The 19124-nt window shown below is 38.1% G+C and overlaps 2 protein-coding genes across 8 annotated transcripts in view; one reads left to right on the top strand and one right to left on the bottom strand.

The window, feature by feature from the left end:
• Positions 1-10097: 10097 nt before the first annotated feature.
• Smim19 (small integral membrane protein 19) lies at positions 10098-19090 on the bottom strand. Of its 3 annotated transcripts, XR_002386338.2 has the most exons (5): positions 18971-19090; positions 15097-15234; positions 14333-14457; positions 13104-13225; positions 10098-10776 (listed from the first exon to the last, which is right to left on the bottom strand). XR_002386338.2 is itself a non-coding variant. In XM_004855274.4 (4 exons), the coding sequence occupies exons 2-4, from the start codon at positions 15228-15230 to the stop codon at positions 10712-10714; spliced, it is 324 nt and encodes a 107-aa protein (XP_004855331.1). In that variant the 5' UTR covers positions 15231-15234; positions 18971-19090; the 3' UTR covers positions 10098-10711. The 3 variants fall into 3 exon arrangements, 2 of the variants coding, with proteins under 2 accessions (XP_004855331.1, XP_004855332.1); XM_004855274.4 differs by lacking the exon at positions 13104-13225; XM_004855275.4 differs by lacking the exons at positions 13104-13225; positions 18971-19090 and adding an exon at positions 18665-18863.
• Positions 18209-19124, top strand: part of Slc20a2 (solute carrier family 20 member 2) — a 106067-nt gene continuing 105151 nt past the window's right edge. For 3 of the 5 annotated variants that reach the window (XM_087180410.1, XM_013076046.3, XM_004855268.4), the window contains exon 1: positions 18958-19096. The gene's annotated coding sequence lies outside the window, so the exon portion shown is untranslated. Of the gene's footprint in view, positions 18592-18957; positions 19097-19124 lie in introns of those variants that run through there. The other 2 variants (XM_021236739.2, XM_021236738.2) reach the window with 2 other exon arrangements.

Raw genomic sequence — 19124 nt, 5'->3', positions numbered from 1 at the left:
AGAATGCTGTTATTCCATGGACCTGGTTGCTTTCTAGGGTATCATAACACTATATTCAAACTGATTTAATTAAATGAAGTATTTGTTAAGCACTTAATATATGCAAGGTTCTACAGTGGATCAGGGAAAACTTGGTGCTAGAAAGGCACCAAACTCTGGTGTGCGTGTGTGTGTGTGCATATGTGTGTGTGTTTAAATATCAACCCTAAGTCTAGAAAGCTGTATTTACTATGTTTGTCAGAAATTAGTTTTTCACATATCTACCTTTGTACCTCTCCATTTTGCCCCTGGAGATATTTCTCATGCATCTAATCTCCACAATTCTTCTTTTTTTTTTTTCCCATTAAGTTTATTGGTACATTTTAGGTATACAATACAGTTACATTCATCATTTGGATCTTGTACCTTTACATGATATAGCTTGGTTCTTATTTTTTCCCCATTCCCCTGCCCTCCCTTCACTCCCTCCACCCTTCCCTACTTGCAAAGACTTTGTTTTCATTTTTTTTCCTTTTCTCATATTTTTTCTTTTCCCTTCTTTCCTTTCCCCTACCCCTCCCACTTCCCCTACCCCTTTAGACCTTTTCTTCCTATTACACAATATCAATTATACATTTTTAAATTACAATATCAAGATCTAGAAGACATTACCACAGATTTTACAGAATTTAAAAGGATATAGAAAGTATATTACAAAAATCTTTTTTGAAATAAATTTGACAACTTCTAAGAAGTACCTTGGAAGACAAATTAATGAAACTAACTCTGGAAGAAACAAAATTTGGATAGCACCTATTAAAGAAAGTATATTCCTAGCTTGAAAGCCTACCTATATGGCAACAACAGGCTCATATACATTTTAACTGATAAATTCTATCAAACATTTAAAGCAGAAAAAAGAAGGAACACTTCTCCCCTCATTTCAGGAAATCAACATTGTGCTAATACTAAAACTGGATAAAGATATTAGAAGAAAAAAGTATGAACATAGAAATTTGTTTAACAAAACTATTAGAAGTCAGATCTGGCAGTATGTAGAAAGTGGTTTTGTTATAGGGATGGCAGTGTTGGTTCGGCACTGGAAGATCCACCCCCAAAAGTCATCATTTTAACAGAGGAAAGGAAAAAGCCATATGATCCTGTCAGTACTTGGAGAAAAGGTATTGGACTAAATTCCACAGCTGTTCATGGTAAAAGCTATCAGGAGACTAGAAGTAGAACAGAACCTTCTCAACAGATAAAAGAAATGTACACCATACTTCCAACAAAAATGCCTTATATGAATGGAGAAGATACAATGCTTTCTCCCTAAGATAGGGAACAAAGGCAGATATCCCTACTCTTCATCTGTCCATTAAACTTTGAAACATTGGCCCAAACCAAAATAGTCTGACTATAAAATGACACAATTAGGATAGGATTGGCAAGGTAGAAGTAAAGTCCTTATATGTAGATGAAATGATCATCTACAGAGAAAATACTAAGAAATCTCTAGGAGCCCCTAGAACTTGTATTTGAATTTAGCAGGATTAGAAAACACAAGGTATATATAAAAAATTCAGGTCTATGTATACTTGCTATAAATGAAGAATTGGATATTGAAATTTAAGAGTTACGTAGGAGTAAGAGGACCTAGAGAAGTAAAAAGAAATGGAATCTCAGTCTTGTTTTCATCTGCATCTCTCAAATGACTAGTGATGCTGAACATTTTTTTCATGTATTTATTTGCTGCTTTTACTTCTCTGTCTGAGAAATGTCTGTTCATTTCAGATGCCCATTTTTGAATTGGGTCTTTAAATTTGGGGGTCTGATTTTTTTCAGTTTTTTATATATTCTAGATAGTAGTCCTTTGTCTGAGGAACAGCTGGTAAATTTTTTTCCCTACATTGTAGGTTGTCTCTTAGCTCTGTTAGTGGTTTCTCTTGCAGTGCAGAAGCTTTTTAACAAGATGAGATCCCAGTTGTTGATTCTTTTTGCTAGTTCCCATGCTACTGAGGTTTTGTTCATAAAGTCTTTTCCTATGCCAATGTCTTCGAGTTTTACCTAACTTATCTTCTACCAAGTTTAGTGTTTCTGTTTTAATATTTAGATCTTTGATCCACTTCAATTTTAGTTTAGTGCATGGTGAAAGATATGGGTCTAGTTTTAGTCTGTGGCAGGTTGAAATCCAGTTTTTCCAACACATAGACTATCTTTCCCCCAGTGAGGATACTTGGCTCCTTTGTCAAAGATGAGGTGGCTGAGTATGTCTGGAGTTGTTTCTGTATCTTCTAATCTATTCCACTGATCCTCTGGTCTGTTTCTTTGCCAGTACCATGCTGTTTTATCACAGTGGCTTTGTAATATAGTTTCCTGTTGGGGATTGTGATACCCCCTGTCATGTCTCTGTTGCTTAGAATTCCTTTTGGTATTCTAGGTGTCTTCTGGTTCCAAATGAATTTTTGGATTGTTTTCTCTACTTCTGTGAAATATACTGTTGGGATTTCAATTGGGATTGCATTGAATCTTTATAGCAGTTTTGGAAGTATGGCCTTTTTCACTATATTGGTTCTTCCTACCCAGGAACAAGGGATGTCTTTCCATCTTCTTATATCCTCTTCGATCTCTTTTTTCAGAGTGGTGTAGTTCTCAATGTTGAGGTCTTTTGCTTCCTTCATTAGATTGATTCCTAAATATTTCATTTTTTTTGGATGCTATTGTAAAAGGAATTGTTTCCCTAATTTCTCTCTGTGAGTCTGTTATTTGTGTACAAGAAGGCTACTGACTTTTTTAGTGTTGACCTTGTATCCAGCTCCTCTACTGAATCTGTCAATTAAGTCTAGAAGGTTTTTAGCAGAGTTTTTTGGGTCTTCTATGTAAAGTATCATGTCATCAGCAAATAATGACAGTTTAACTTCTTCCTTTTCTATTTTTATTCCTTTTATTTCTTTCTCTTGTCTAATTGCTATGGCTAATGTTTCCAAAACTATATTGAACAGGAGTGGTGATAGTGGACATCCTTGTCTTTTTCCTGATTTTCACGTGAAGCTTTTTTTGATAAGGTTGGCTAAAGATTTATCGATTTTATTTATTCTTTCAAAAATCCAAGTCTTCGATTCATTGATTTTTTTTTGTATCATTCTCTTAGTTGCCATTGCATTGATTTCTGCTCTGATCTTTATAATTTCCTCCTGGGTATGAGCTTTGGGTTTGTCTTGCTCTTCTTTTTCTAGGAGCTTAAGGTTCACCATTAGACTGTTTATTTGAGCTTGCTCTGTTTTCCTAGTATGGGGATTCACTGCTATGAATTTCCCTTTCATTGTGTCCCATAGATTCCTGTATGTTGTATTGGCATTATCATTTAATTGTAGAAACTGTCTAATTTCTTCTTTAATATCCTCTGTGACCCACTGGTTGTTCAGGAAAGTGTTATTCAATTTCCATGTGTTTGTGGAGTTCTTGCTGTTTCTTATGCTACTGATCTCCAGTTTAATTGCCCTATGTTCTGATAATATACAGGGGATAACTTCAATTCCTTTGCATTTACTTAAACATGTTCTATTAGCTAGCATGTGGTCTGTTTTGGAGAATGACCCATGTGCAGCTGAAAAGAATGTATATTCTGATTTTGTGGGGTGGAACACTCTGTAGACATCCATTAAGTCCATTTGTTCCATAGCTTGGTTCAGTTCTAGTATTTTATTGTTGATATTTGCCTAGATGATCTGTCTATTTGTGACAGTGGGTTATCGAGGTCCCCCACTACAATTGTATTAGTGCTTATTTGGTTTTTCATGTCCATTAATATTTGTTTTGTATAGTTGGGGGCATTAGTATTTGGTGCATATTTGGTGCATATTTATGATTGTCATCTCTTCCTCTTGGATTGTTCCCTTTACAAGGATATAGTGACCTTCTTTGTCTCTTTTAATTAGTCTTGGCTTGAAATCTTCTTTGTCATCAAATAAGATAGCTACTCCTGCTTTTTTTGAGGTTCCTGTCACATGGAGAACTATTTTCTATCCTTTTACTTTCAGTCTGTGAATCTTTTTGAACTAGGTGTGTTTCTTGCATATACCATATTGTTGGATTTTGCTTCTTAATCCATTCTGCTAGTCTCCTTCTTTTGATTGGTAAATTGAGGCCATTAACATTGATGCTTATTACTGATAGGTATTGACTTATCTTTGTCATGTTATATTCCTGTTGTTGGCTCTTTTGTTTTTAATTTTTCCCCCCTCCCTTTAATTTCTTGCCTTGCCTGATGGATTTGCTTTGTTGGTCCTCATGGAGTTGTGACCTTCACTGTCTTTTTCTAGGATATTGTTTAGAATTGTTTGAAGTGCTGGTTTGGTGTTCATGAAGTTTCTCAGATGTTCATCATGGAAGTTATCTTATTTCCCCATCAATTATGAAAGACAGTTTTGCAGGATACATAAGTCTAGGTTGGAGGTTGTTTTCTTTTAGGGCTTGAAATACCTCACTACAGGCTCTCCTTGACTTGAGGGTTTGTGTTGAAAAGTCTGCTGTGATTCTGATGGGCTTTCCTTAATCGCCACATTTCTCAAGACTCCATGAAGTGGTTAATTGACTAATTGTGAACTTGAGTGGGAGCGCCCAGCTGAATTGAGTTTGTTCTGGGTGTGGAGGACCCACTGAAAGAGGATTGTTGTCAGAAGAGTATAAAAGGAGAACTAGAGGGAGGGATATCATGCTGATTTCCCTTGGAAGAGCATCGTTGCTGCTGATTTTCTTTCTGGGTGCTTTTCTTCAGAGAAGCTTCAGCTGTTCTCTTTCGGCTGAGGTCTGGTCTTTGCATTTGCCAAGGATGGCTGCTGTTCTCTTGGGAGGAGCTCTGGTTTTTGCCTTTGCCTTAAGCATCATCTCCTGGTTCTCAACGCAGATTCTTCAGCTTCCAGCACTGGTTTTCAGGTCTGCCAGTGCAGACTCTCTAGCCTCCAAGCACCAATCCTTGGGCTTTCGAGCACAGACGCTTCAGTCTTCCATGCCAGATTCCTTGGCCTCCTGATACAGACTCATAGGGGACATTGCCATGGGCTTCAGGCCTTCAGCTGGATTCTTCAGCTCTCTAGTGCTTGGACAGATCTCTTGCCCTCTTCTATATTTGATTCTGTGGGCAGATATTTCAGTTAATCTTGTAAATTTGTGTCCTGCATTAAATCAGTTTTTCTTGCAAATACTAGTACACTCCATAAATTCAGAACTGGAATAATCATTCCCATTGCTCGCTTTGACTCATTTGTAAAATGGTAACCAAAAGATCATTATCTGTTATCATCTATCTTTCTCACTCACAGAGATGAGACAATGGAGTTCACTGTGCTCTGTTTTAAATTGATATAAATGGCAGAAACCCTTTGTCCTTTTTTTTTCAGGAGTTGCAACACATTTAATAGTTTGATGGGGAAGAGGTGACATTATGATTGCTAATTCTTAAGCTAAGATAATAGAGGAGGGCAAAATTGGAAGTGGTAGCCAAATACGAGTAAGTGGAGTTTAGTTCCTTGCTCACATGTTCTCACTTCAGAGGCCATAAAGGTTTTCTTATCCCTAAGAACTACCACAGCTTTTTAACATCTGAAAATGTCATATTCTTCCAGTTGAAGTTTCTCTGTTAAAATGCAGACCAACCACCTTGTAGAGTCAACATTTTGTTATCAGTCACTCATACTTTTGTGGAAGTATTTTCCATTCCTGCTTGGAAGCAGCTTTTGGTAGAGAACAGGAAGATATTGGATACTGTGGAGACAGAGAGAAGAAAGAAGCATGGAACTTCCAAGACCCATTGGACACTGGTGATTAGGAGGTGGCTTGCCCCCCACAGTTCTATGTATTGGAAGGTTGGTCCCCAGCACGGTGATAAGAGGCAGTGGGGACATAGTGAGAGGTTACTAGAACACTGGAATGCAGCCCTCAGGAAGGGTTAAAGTAGTTCTTGTGGGTCCCTGGTAAGTTCTCTTAAGATTTCATAAGACAAAGCCTGGTGCCTCTCCCTGCACTCTCTGGCTTCCTGACTCACCATGTGATCTCTCCCTTTCACAGTGCTCCTGCCATGATGCCACCCACCTTGCTGTAGCCAAGGGGCCTCATTAGAGGCTGATGGGATGGTCCTGTCTTCTACTTTCAACCTCCAAAATGTAAGCCAAGTAAACTTTTTTTCTTATAAAGTTCCCTGCCTCAGATTTTGTTATAGCAATAGAAAACGGGCTAATATAGATACCTTGCCTGTTTTCCAGTTTTGCTGATTGCTATGATGCAAAAAAATAAAACCTGGTTTACTAATAAATTGACATCTTTTTTTCTGTAACTTTAAGATAAAAACAACTTCAAGCTTGTAGAAAAGTGATAGTATCACGAGAACTCCTATGTGCCCTTTTATCCCCACTTTCTAAAGCCCCCACTTACTCTATTATTTTCTCCCCTCATATATTCACTTATTATTCCTATAGTTTGCTTAGAACTGAGTTTCCATCTACTATCACTTCTCTTTAAACCAAATAGCTTCCTTTAGAATTTCTTGCATAGCAGACTTGCTGCTGCTAAATCATTTCAGTTGTTCCTTATCTGAAGTATTTCATTTATCTAAATACTGTATATTTGTAATAGTTGTTTTCAAGTGTTTTCTAATTCAACATTCAGGTCATTTTGAAGTCCGGTTATATTGATTATTTTTTCCCTTGACTGTGGGTCTCTTTTACCCATTCTCTTCATTCCTGTAATTTTTAAATTGCATATTAGACATTGTGAAACAATATGACATGGAGTTTCTAGGTTCTGTTGACTTCCTCTGAAAAATAATTTTTGTCCCACCAGGCAATTCCTTTGGTGGGTCTCATACTCTAATTCCTACTCTGGGCAGCTGTTGAAAATTCTTCTCAGTTCTTTCAGCCTTTTAGCTATTTGCTTTTTGCCATGTTTCTGAGATACTCCCTTGTAGATGCATTGTTTAGGAATCAGCCAAGAACTTGACAACATTTATATGCAGGTTTTGGAGTGCAACTTGGTCAACTTGAATGGACAGAATTTTTTAAATATTTCATTTTATTTATTGTTATGATGCTGGAGATTGAACCCAGGTTTTTGTGCATGCCAGGCAAGCACACTACCACTGAGCTATATTCTCTGGGCCTGGTTTTTTAAACTTCAAAATAAATATTATTTATAGACACTTGCAACCCCTTCTCCATCCCCCAAACAATAACAAAATAAAATACATTTGCTGTTCTCTCTCAAATACATTTATGTTGTGCATTTTCTCAAGAAATACAGATTTCTTAGCACAAAACTAGTTGCAGGTAAGTTTAACAACGTGAAGCCAGTTGCACTTTATAAAATCTCCAGTTTTTTTTTCAGCTGGTTTGAAATTTCTCAAAATACATCTCTATAGGGCCGGGGATTTAGCTCAGTGGTTTCGCCACCTGCTGCGCAAGCGCAAGGACCGGAGTTTGATCCCCGGTACCAAACAAAACAACAAAAAAATACATCTCTATAAAAATTCCAAGTTTGAGTTACTCATAAGTAAGAACTCTGTTTTTTCTCTATTTGGAAAAAAAGAAACTCTGGAGCTATGAACATCAACATAAAAGAGTGCTTATTTGGCGTCAAATTTGGGGCTGAACCATATGCCCACCCACTGCATGGCCTCTCTTACCTCATTTTCCTACCTAGAATGTGCACTATTACTAATCTACTTAGGTGGGTTAGTTTTTTACTATATCCTGGATAAAGGGTAGGGAACACATTAGTATAGAATCCAATGGTAAATATCACTCTTTTCATTGGGGTTAGAGGTTAAGGAATGTTTCCACACCTAGAACAGGAGTTTTCACAGCTTAGTTCTTCATCACCATTCTCAACTTCTTGTGTAAAACCTGTCTTACCCACACAGGATTCCAGACAGATAAAAGACAGAAAAAAAGAGTACATATTTCTTGTTTTATACCAATTTTGTGTAAGTGTAGCTCTGGCTTTATTAGGGAGTCAAGTAGGAAATAAATTAAGACTAAGCTCTCAGTCCCCATTCAAAGTCCTATCTTAAACACAGGTTGGAGCTAGGCCATGTGTCCTGATTTCCATTGAGTTTTCTGGCATCTCTTCCCATTGCCATTCTGCTATTGGAATAAAGCATCCTATAGGAGAGGGTGGCATATTGCTACAACATGGTCTGTACTCTAGAACCATCAGTTGGATGAATTAGTTAGCTTCATCAATAATCTTCTGTTTATTCTCTCAATTATATTTTCTAGCTTAAATTTATTTTTTAAAAAAATTTTTGTATATTATTAATTTTATTGGTACATTTTAGGTATAAAATATAATGACATTCATCACTGGGAATTTGCACCTTTTCATACTCTTTCTTGGTTCTTATTTTTTTTCCCCATTCCCCTGCCCTCCCTTCAACCCTTCCACGCCTCCCTATTTACAAAGACCTTGTTTCCATTTTTCAAATTTTCTCTTAAATTTATTCTTATTATCTTAATATCTGGAACTTTTTTATTATCAAAATTTTACTTCATTTCTTCTAAATACTTATAATATTTTTTGACATGACAATCTCCTGCATTTGAGTTTCTGATGAACTCTGTAAATAACCAGACACAGCATAAGGCCAACAGTGAACATCTGTGCCCTCTGGCACTAACTTCTGCCCTTAGAGCAGCTGGCTGGCATCGCCAAACACCAATCATTTAACACATTCGAGCTGTGCACCAATGGGGGCTGACCAATACTTACACATTGAAAGAGGAAGGAGGAAGGAATAGTCATTCCATTCTGCTTCCAAAGAAAACAGTTCCATGGGATCATGGTGGGTTGGGTGCAGGGGCAGAAGCAGGCTGTTGGAGTCACTTTGAAGTGTGGCTGCAGGGCTTCCATCTCTTCCCAGCTCAGCTGTTGAAGCAGGGAAGAAACTTCAAAGCTGGACCTGCTGGTGTTCCTGCCAGTGGGGTGCATGCGATTCCCTCACATAGCTTTAAGGAGAAAGTGAGGAAGGATACATCCTCTCTCATTTGCCAAAGTTTGTTGCTCACCAATATATGAGGTTTTAGTTATTGCTGTCTCTATCTAGTGAATGCAACTAAAACAAATGATTTCATTGTGTAATTTATATTTGTTTATGTAAGCTTATTTTTACAAAACTTCTGAGATGGCCAGTTTTTGTGACCATTCCAGATTGTGCCACACAGTGAACAATGAAGCACTGCCGCACCTGATTAAACCCTCTGCTTATGAGAACATGCAGGAGGCAAAGAGAGTTCAAGATTGTCCCTTGGCTGTTCTGCTACCCTCAGCTGATATTTAAAACTGTTCACAATCCTTTAGTCACTTTTTAATACAGTTGATGCATTCAGATTCATTTGTGAATTTTTTAAAAAATCATTCCATTTGGTCAACAATTTGCCTTGTACAAAGTACTGCATACATTTTTTGATGATAAATACAATTTCTCTGATTTTATTTGCTCTAAACCTTAATTTTTATTTGAAGTTTATATTCTTTAGTTTCACAGTAACAAAGAAATACTTGAAATGATTGTTAAAAAACTCTTAAAATTAAGTAGAGCTTTAATTAAAAAACTATTTGAGTTATACTTGAACCACTACTTTCATCCAGCATTTATTTAAATAAACATGAAAAAAATAAGTAAAAATATTTCACTGTATAGTACAAAATGGCACAAGATAGGAGGGTCTTCAGAAAAGCTTAAGTCTAAGAATAAAAAAATTTTTTTAAAAAGTAGAAGAAACCAGAGAGTAACATTACTGACAATGACATGACTGAAAAGCAAGTTGCCAACAGCTACATAGAGGGATCCATTTGTTCCTACAGCCTGGCCCTGTATGGGTCAAAGAAGCCCCACCTAATAGAAAAGATAGAGAATAAAAAGCAAAACTACAGGCAACACAAGTAAGGGGGGGAAATCGAGTCACAGAAAGCTTCTAAGAGTAGCATCATATGGGTATGCTTCCTGACAGAAAAGTTCTGAAGAAGCAAGACCACTAATTTGATTAAGGAGTCATTTAATAAGAGTACTAAGAATGAAAATTAGTCTGTTATTTATACTGCACTCATCACAAAAACAATCTAAAAAGAAGTTATTCTAACAGCTGGATTTTTATTTTTTAATTTTCCAAAACTATTTTAATCAAGGTGGCATAAACTCCAGGATTCTCACATCCAAAGATACGTTTTTATTTCTCACTGATTGTATCATGAAGAAATCAAAGGTCCTCAGGGGGAGAAACCCACGTCTGGTCTTACTGTATCTTCCTGGGGATGTGCAGGCTCTGTGTTTAGGCCTTTTGAGCCATTTGTATTTGTGTAACAAATGTCAGGGAGAAGTAATTTTAAAAGCAAAATATAACACCAAAAAATGGGGAAAAGCCACAAATAAAATGATTTTATACACAGAGAAGTTTTTGTTTTTCTTTTTTTTTTTTAAATATCATTTGTGATTTCATAGAAGGAAGTAGGCATTTGCTATGGTACTTTTCACAATTACTCTTTAAAAAATTTTTTTTTTATATTTTTGCTCTCTGAGACAGGTCTCACTAGCCTTGTAGTTCAGGCTACACTTGAACTCACTATGTAGCCCAGGCTGACCTTGAATTGGTGAGTGTCCTGCCTCAGCCTCCCTAGTGCTGGAATTAGAGGCCTTTGAGTCACCATACCAGCTAGCAATTACTTCTGTTGCTCATTTTCTGAGATTTCATTCCAGTGAGAGCTGCACAGTGTCAGCTTGGCTTTGTGGCTGCTGATAGTCATACTTCCTTGCTATTAAAAAAAAAAAAGAGATAAAATTAATAAAACTACAAAATAATTACAAACTAACATCACTGACTCACAGTGATGACTCTCAATAATGAATCAGTTTAGAATTAACCAACTGCATTTTTTTGTTTGTTTGTCTGGTACCGGGGATCAAACTCAGGCCCTTGTGCTTTCAAGGCAGGCAGCACCACTGAGCTAAATCCCTGGCCCCCAACTGTATTTCTTTAGAGGAAAGGAGTTATACTTCACACTCCTATAATTTCTCAACACTGCTCATATCCATTTTTATGTTTACTTTATTACTATTTTTGTATGAACTTTAAAATACAGGATAAACATTAATTAAGCTATTAATGTTTTATAATTTCCTTCTTTCTTACCTTTTATTTCCACCTTAAGTTAATAATAATGTTTTTGTTCCCAAAGTATGGAATTTGACTATAATTTATAACCCTAAGAAACTTATTGAACATAACTTGTCATAAATGTAAGCTGGAAGAAAAAGATATGTAATTCTTTTTATACTTCTAAGAAATATTTATTGAAGAAAAACTACATTAACTTGAACTAGAGAAGATATAGGACTAAAAATTATCACGAATGTCATTCACTGCTTAGTACCTCTTAAATTTTTGCTAACCAAGAAAGAGATTCTACCTGTTTATACTACTCTGGGTAGATCCACTTTTTTCAGCCTAAAGCTTACAACTTTTGGGGAGCTCTCTTTAAGAATTTTGTTTGCTATTTGCTCTTGAACTGGCAGACTTTATCAGGACAAGATGCATCATAGATACTAAGAATGATCCATTACATTGGGATTCAATAAATGTGCAAATCCACAAATAAATTCCTGTTTATATAAATAATGACTCCCAAATATATCATATTCTAATCCCCACAATTTGTGACTATGTTACCTTGTAGGGAAAAAGGGACTTTGAAGGTGTGGTTAAGCTAAGAATCTTGGGAGGAAGGGACAATGGTTGGATTATCTGGCCCCACCTAATCACAGGGCCCTTAATATCAGAGACCTTTCCTGGTTAAATTCACAAGGAGAGGGAAATGTGACACATTTCCAATGGTCTTGTAGCCTGAATGGATTATAAGGGAAAAAGAAGGAGATTTACTGCTTGCTGCTTGCTGCTTTGCTGCTTCGCTGCCTCCTGCCCTGCTATGCTATGGAGTGTTTCTCCTCTGCAATCCCCCTCTGCCATGCTGCCGAATGTGGACTAAAACCTTGACACAAGCTGTGAGCTGAAATAAACCTTTTCTCTTTTTAACTTACGGGTGTTGGTATTTTGTCCTAGCAATAAGGAAGTACCTAAGACACAGCCTAAAGCTGTAGAAGGCAAAGACACAAGTCCCCCGCCCCCACCCCCAGAAGCTGGAGAAATGGAGCTTGCTGGCACACTGATTTCAGCCCAGTGAGACTTTGTTGGGACTTCTAACCCACAAAATGGCTAGATAATGCATTTGCATTGTTTTAGCCCACTGAGTTTGTGCTAATTTGTTAGAGTAGCAATAGTAAATTAATACACCCTGCAAACAGGAATTCTGATAAATTTTACATCATTTCCAGTGAAAAAGGAAAAAAATCAAACAGGTCTATGGTTGTACCTGCTGAATCACAGAATACATTAATGGTAAGAGGGAATTTGTGGTTTGAGTAGACATCAATGAAAACTTAATTCTTTACCTATAATTTTTTTATACAGTTTCAGGTTCTATACATTTTTTAAGTACTTGAAATTTTTAAAGTTTTTTTGTAAAAAAAAAAAAAATATATATATATATATATATATATATATATATTTTAGATGTATACTTCCTGGCATTAAGTATATTTATGCAGTTGTACAAACATCACCACCATCCATCCACAGAACTCATCCCAAAGCAAACTCCTGCACTCACGAAACATTAACTTCCCACACACCATCTTCAGCCCCTGGCAACCACCATTCTACTTTCTGTCTCTGTGACTGGCTTCAGATAAGTGAGATAAACAAGACTTGTCCTTTTGTGACCAGCTTATTTCAATTAGCAAACTGTCTTCAAGGTTCATTCATGTTGTCCTAATGAGTCAAAATCTCCTTCTTTTTAAAGGCTGAATCATTCTATTGTATATATGTACCACATTTTGTTCATGCATTCATCTGCTAAAGACATTTAGATTATTTCTGCCTTTTGGCTACTATGAGTAATGCTGCTATATAAAGTTTTATTTCTTATTTTGCACTGGTAATACATGCATTGGTAAAAATGCAAAAGAAACAAAACGGTCAACTGAAAAGCATAATCTCCTTCCTATGTAATAGTTGTATAGTTACCTTCCCAGTTCTTTCCAAGGATCTGCTGTTTTCAGGTTTTAGGGTAAAATTTATGCTGAGGAATTTTTTTAGGTTTTATCTTACACATACAGTTGGCCCTCTGTATCTGTGGATTCAACCAACTGTGAATTGAAAATAATTGAAAAAAATTTCTTCTGTACTGAACACATATACATTTTTTTCCTTATCATTATTGCCTAAACAACACAGTATAGTAACTATTTCTATACCATTTATATTGTGTTAGGCATTATAAGTAACCTAGAAAAGATTTTAAATATATGGTAGGATGTGTATAGGTTATAAGCAAATATGCTATTTTATAAAAGAGACTTCAGCATTTACAGACAACTATATGAACTATATGTGGGTATATATATATTTTTTTCTGTTTTTTCACCTGAAATTCCACTTGGCCTGAGATACATGCCAGTGAAAACTCGCTGATCATCTTATTTTGCTTCTTGCTTTGTTTGGGCACATGTGTGTATATGCACACACATGCAAGCATATACACACTCATATTTTTACAGTGGACATTTTTGTGTTTTCTTCAAATCCTATACAGCTCCCATGAAGCAACAAACATCAATAACCTGATACAGATCTTTCTATGCCTCCTTCCATGCTGCCATAGTAATATCAAACATTTATATTACATATAAATATAAAAGGGATGTTGTGGTCATTGATTTTACAGCGGCAGCAGCCTAGTATATAGTCTTTTCACACTTAACAATACACCATGGAAACCACACCTCATTCTTTTATAGTGTAAAAGACTATGGCTTAGATGTACAATTCATTCTGGCTCCATACATTCTGAACTTTGTTCCTTCTTCATTGCCTACTATACTACTTTGGCTTGCAGTCTTTAGCCACTTTAATGCCATGCCACATGAAGGGACATGCAAAGGAGGAAAAATTAGAATAGAAAGAGATAGTAGTCTCAACTAATGGGTAAAATCTTAATTTTTATACAACTGTCAAACATGCAAGCATCTGAACATTGCTAAGGTACTTCCCAGGGTCTTGGAGAGGGTCTTGTGGCAATACATTTCATAGTAAATTTGCCTTTGCTGAAACTGGGTTAAGCATCTGAAAAGAGGTACTAAGTTTTATATAACCAACTATTTTTGAGAACCTAACCCTTTTGCTAATTTGACTCAATTCCAAAACATCTATTTTAAACATGCTTATGTATATAGTTTAGCACAGGCTATACTTACAAATGGAATACATTTCCAGTTGTTGTCTTAAACGAATTTTGCTCATTGTGTCATAAAAGTTGGGCTCTGACAAAGTTTCTTCTGTGGATGGCACACTGAATATCCTCATAATTCTCCTTTTATTCCTAAAATACAAAAACAATGTAGAATACAGATTTATATTGATTTCTATAAGATTATAATCTCAGAAAATATTGATGATTCACAACATGTGCCACATCCAGGACACAGAGGTAAAAGACAAGGCCCTTGTTCTCAAGAGGCTAAAGTTTTTGTAAATAAAACACAAGTAGTCAGATAATAGCAGTACTGTTTATAAATGCCTTGATAGCATCATGCACAAAAATCAAGGAAAAGCTTAAAATGAGCAAGGAGATTTGCTGAATACAGAGGAATTAGTGTTTCTGCATTTCAGGGACTTGCGGATCAAAAAAAAAAATGTGGTGTAGCAATGAACCCAGGCTGAGTAGCAATGAACCTAGAGTGATAATAAAATTGGGCTACCTTAGAAGTGACAGAATAGGAGGGTAGAGCGTCTGGCCCCAGGCCTGGGAGCTGTACTTAAACCTGTACCTCTAGGGGAATGGTGCTTTCAAAGCCAACCCCCAGACACCACCAGCCCTTGAACCAGAGTGACAGTGCCCCTGTTATAACAGAAACAAACATTCTGACAAAATTATTTTTTGTGCATTCAATTCAGAAAAATCCTATAAAACTCTTAAAAGCCCAGAGTCATATCTATGTTGAGATACTAACAAATCTACCTTTTGGCATACATGAAGAGACCGAAGCTAACAAGGATCACAATCAGGTAGACATTGGTGGCTTCATTCCAGGCCTCATGAACAGTGTAATCAATAGAACCGTCGTCCCCCATGACTCTGTAACTCCCAGCCATGGGGCTGTAAGAGAGAAAAGAAAGGAGTGTTGGCAAATGCATGGGCTGCTGGCTAAATCCAGTCCACAGCCTGTTTTGTTTTGTCTCTGGTCTTGGTTTTTTGAGACAGGGTTTCACTACGTAGGTTAGGCTAGTCTCTCACTTACTATGTAGTCCAGCCTGGCCTCAAACTTGTGGCAATCTACCTGCTTCAGCCTCCTGAGTGCTGGGATTACAGGTGTGCGCCACCATGCCCCGCTTACCACTTGTTTTTATATAGCCCACAAGTCAAGATCGGCTTTATGTTTCTAACTAGATACATATTATTTATTCATTTACATTGTTTGGTGCTGGGGATTGAACCTAGGGCCTTCCTTTCCTAAATTCACTTCACCACTGAACTACACTCCAGGACCCTACATGGGCATATATTAAGTGTTTCTAAGTATCTGTGTAACATCCTTGATTTGCCTCACAGCCCACAACGCCTAAAATATTTTCAATCTGACCCTTTAAGAAAAAGTTTACTAAAAAAAAATGTTGACTGACCTCCAGTCTAGATAATTAAAGCACAAACACATCTCCCCCCACTTTTCTTTTTTTTGCAGTACTGAGGACCAAACTCAGAACCTTGTGCTTTTGAGGCAGATGCAGTGCTGCTGAGCTAAATCCCCTGCCCTGACCCTTACTTTTAACTTTGAAACATTATAGCTCCCATATAGAGATCAAAATTAAGGATAAAAATATTATTAAAAGGATGGACATTGCAATGTCCATTAAAAGGATGGACACTGAAAATTATAACTATCATCCAGATGAAAGCAATAGAACCCTTGAAAACAGAGACCCAAAACTTGAGCTGGCTACGACACTCAGAACAGCATCTCCCTGATGACCACTGCCTGGAAAGGACATGATGGCCCTACCAGTACTCTTCCACAGGCTCCACCAAGCTGAGTCTGGAGCTGGACTCAGGTGTGGCCTGGGGTCAAATCTGCCTGACAGAAGCTATGGGATAAAAACTTCTATTTTGCTATTTATACAGCTGTGACTCTATAAAAAAAAAAGGTGTATCAAAGAGCAAGTAAAAGAGGAATGATTTCCTGTTTGCAAAATCAATTGAATTTTGAGTTTAAAGAAATGTTCCTCCTTTATATAGGACCTCATATGTGAAAGAGATGCAGAAGTGTTGTTTTAGATACAATAGAAAGGAAAAAATGGTAGTAATGATAGGTGATAACTGTACTGTAGTTTCTAAGAATAAGATAGCCATTTTTTAATACCAAGAAAAGGTGTATCTGGAATGTATAAGTTGTTTTGCAATTGTTTCTAAGTTGCATACAATAATGAAGACATTGTAGGAATTCCTCCACTAGAACACCTTGCAGTCTGTCCAGTAAACCATCCACATGTTCATTAATGTCAATTTGGCTCAGGAAGTTGGTCTGAGTAAGGACATTTGGTTTTCCTTCTTCTTGCTTAGCTCTGAATAAAGTGATCAAAATTTAGGGACAGGCTTGCTCCTAAACCAGGTGGCATGTTTGCCCCTTTCTGATATCTGAAGTCTTTGTCAGTTATTTGGGGATGTGCAGTACTTATTTAGAATAAAGTGAATACCATGAACAGCCATTTAACTGAAACTCCTGAAACTGAAGTCAAGAGTAACTTCTCTAAAACACCATTGGTTTCTGATAAAAATAAAGATTGGCCTTATGAAAGTTAGCCAGGAAACAATAAAAATAATACTTTATAAAATTTTATAGGTTCAACATCAAAATATTAAACATAGATTGTATCTAATTCCTAGATATTAAAGACTGAGTATACATATATTTTTATAGCGTGGGAGGTGGAGGGCATGGTCCCATTTTCCATTCTTATTCTTTAACACAACTCCAGAGGTTCTCTGAAATTAACATTATGATTTATAATATGTAATCAAACTACTTTAGAGATGAAGAATTCGGGAAGACCAGACACTATAACTGTCTGTATGATTTATGCCAAAATGTTAAAATAACAATGACCACGGCTGGCCAAAAAAACAAAAACAAAAAGAAACAGAGCGGGGGTGGGGGGAAATACAAGTTTGAGGGTCCGATTTGAGATGCTACAGAGGCCCAGATGATTATGCAGCAAGGGTTGTAGCTTTTAGGACTGGGAGTTATTTTCAAATTGAGGAGAAACAAGGAACAATGCAGCAATGGCCATTAGGACATTTTTCTGACAAATTACATAAGTAATTTCCTGCCTGCTTTCTAATACTGAATGGACCTGAGCCGGGTTAATTTCTTGCTTCAACTTTTCACAAAATTCTGATAATGTGTCACTCAATAAATGGTGTGTGTTCCTACTCAGCACTTGATTTCTCCTGCTATGACTATTTCACCTCTTAATTATATTTAGGAAAGAATTTCTAATTACTGCTGACCCCAAATGGTAAAATTTTAATGTGAATTATATAACACATTATACAACATCGGTATGCAATGACACTGCTATTCCACAGTTACAGAAACTAGCACTTGAGTTATTTTGAGTAGCGTAGTTGTGCCAGATTTACACGGAGGTAGGCCTTTCTTGCCCAGTCCTCATCATGACCAACGCCATGCTTTGTAAGACTGCCAGAAATAAAGAATGCTCCAGCACACAGGACAGATCCATGGCCCACACGTGGCCTGAACTTTGACCATCTTCTACCAGCGTGCCACACTCTGACCAGGTGTACACACATCACGGGTGGAGTGGCTTGAACAGGCCACCACAGAACACCCGGGGCCTTCAGAGTGTTTCATTTCTGGCAGGTTAATATTTCAGCAAGATTACCAATATGTGCTTTGGGAGCCATTTGGGGCTCTTGGAGAAAGCTGACCTCTTTTCACAGTTCTCCTGTGATGTAATGCTTGAATTAGTAGTATTTCAGAAGGAAGACAGTACAATGAGCTGAATTAAGTCCCTGGTGAACATGAACGTCCAGATATAAAGCTGCCAAAATGCATTAACTAGGTCTCAGTTTTAGGTTGATAAGTTTAGGTTAAACTTTTCTAGGTCAAACTTTAGGCAGTGCCTCTCCAGGACTCTTGTGACAGTACCCTAAGCAAATGAGTCCTGACTTCGGGTTCCTGATACCATGTCTGCTCGGCTTTAAAATGAAATATCACTTATCCTGCCTGGAATGCCTGGAATGTTACCATTCTTGTCTCTTACAACCTTGTTCTTTTCTTTCTTTTTTTTGGTACTGGGGATCGAACTTGGGACCTTGTGCTTGCGCAGCAGACGCCAGAACCACTGAGCTAAATCCCTGGCCCAACCTTGTTCTTTTCTGACAGATATAGGATTGCCAAAGTGACTCCAGAGGGTTCTGCACCACAAAATCCACTAAGTAAGTAAACGGAGTTTCCTTTCTCTCTTTGAAACCCGAAGGGCTGTTTTTCCGAAGCAGGGCCCGAGCTCACCGGCCTCCCCGCGGGTTCGGGCATGCAGGTCGCGCTCGCTCGTGCACGGGTCACGACACCCGCGAGGCCCCCGCCGCGTCGGCCTCTCAGAAGGCCGCCCTGGGCACAGGTGCGGCGGGATGGGTGACCTGGGCCGGGTCGCGCGGACACCGCCCTTCCCCGGCAGGCCGGCCCTCTCGGCGCAGACGTCGCCGCGCGGTGAGGGCTGGGGCGGGGGCCGGGGCGGGGCCGGTGACGCGCGGGGCGGCGGGGCGGCGGGGCGGCGGGGCGGCGGGGCGGCGGGGCGGCGGGGCGCGGGTCACTCACGCTGCTCGCGGTGAGCGGCCGAGGGCCGCGGGTCTCTCCGGAGTCCTGCGGGCCGGGCCGGGGCTCGCGACCTCCTGCGTCACTTCCTGCCGCCGCCGCCGGCTTCCGGAGGACACGAGGAGCCAGGTCTTTTTTTTTTCCCTTGCCTTTTCCC

The sequence above is a fragment of the Heterocephalus glaber genome, unplaced genomic scaffold, assembly GCF_053883595.1.
Source record: "Heterocephalus glaber isolate CG9 unplaced genomic scaffold, H.glaber_assembly_v1.0 deba00001461, whole genome shotgun sequence".
In the NCBI taxonomy this organism is placed as follows: domain Eukaryota; kingdom Metazoa; phylum Chordata; class Mammalia; order Rodentia; family Bathyergidae; genus Heterocephalus; species Heterocephalus glaber.
The sequence above is the reverse complement of the archived record's forward strand: the minus strand, read 5'-3'. Positions and strand labels throughout refer to the sequence as shown.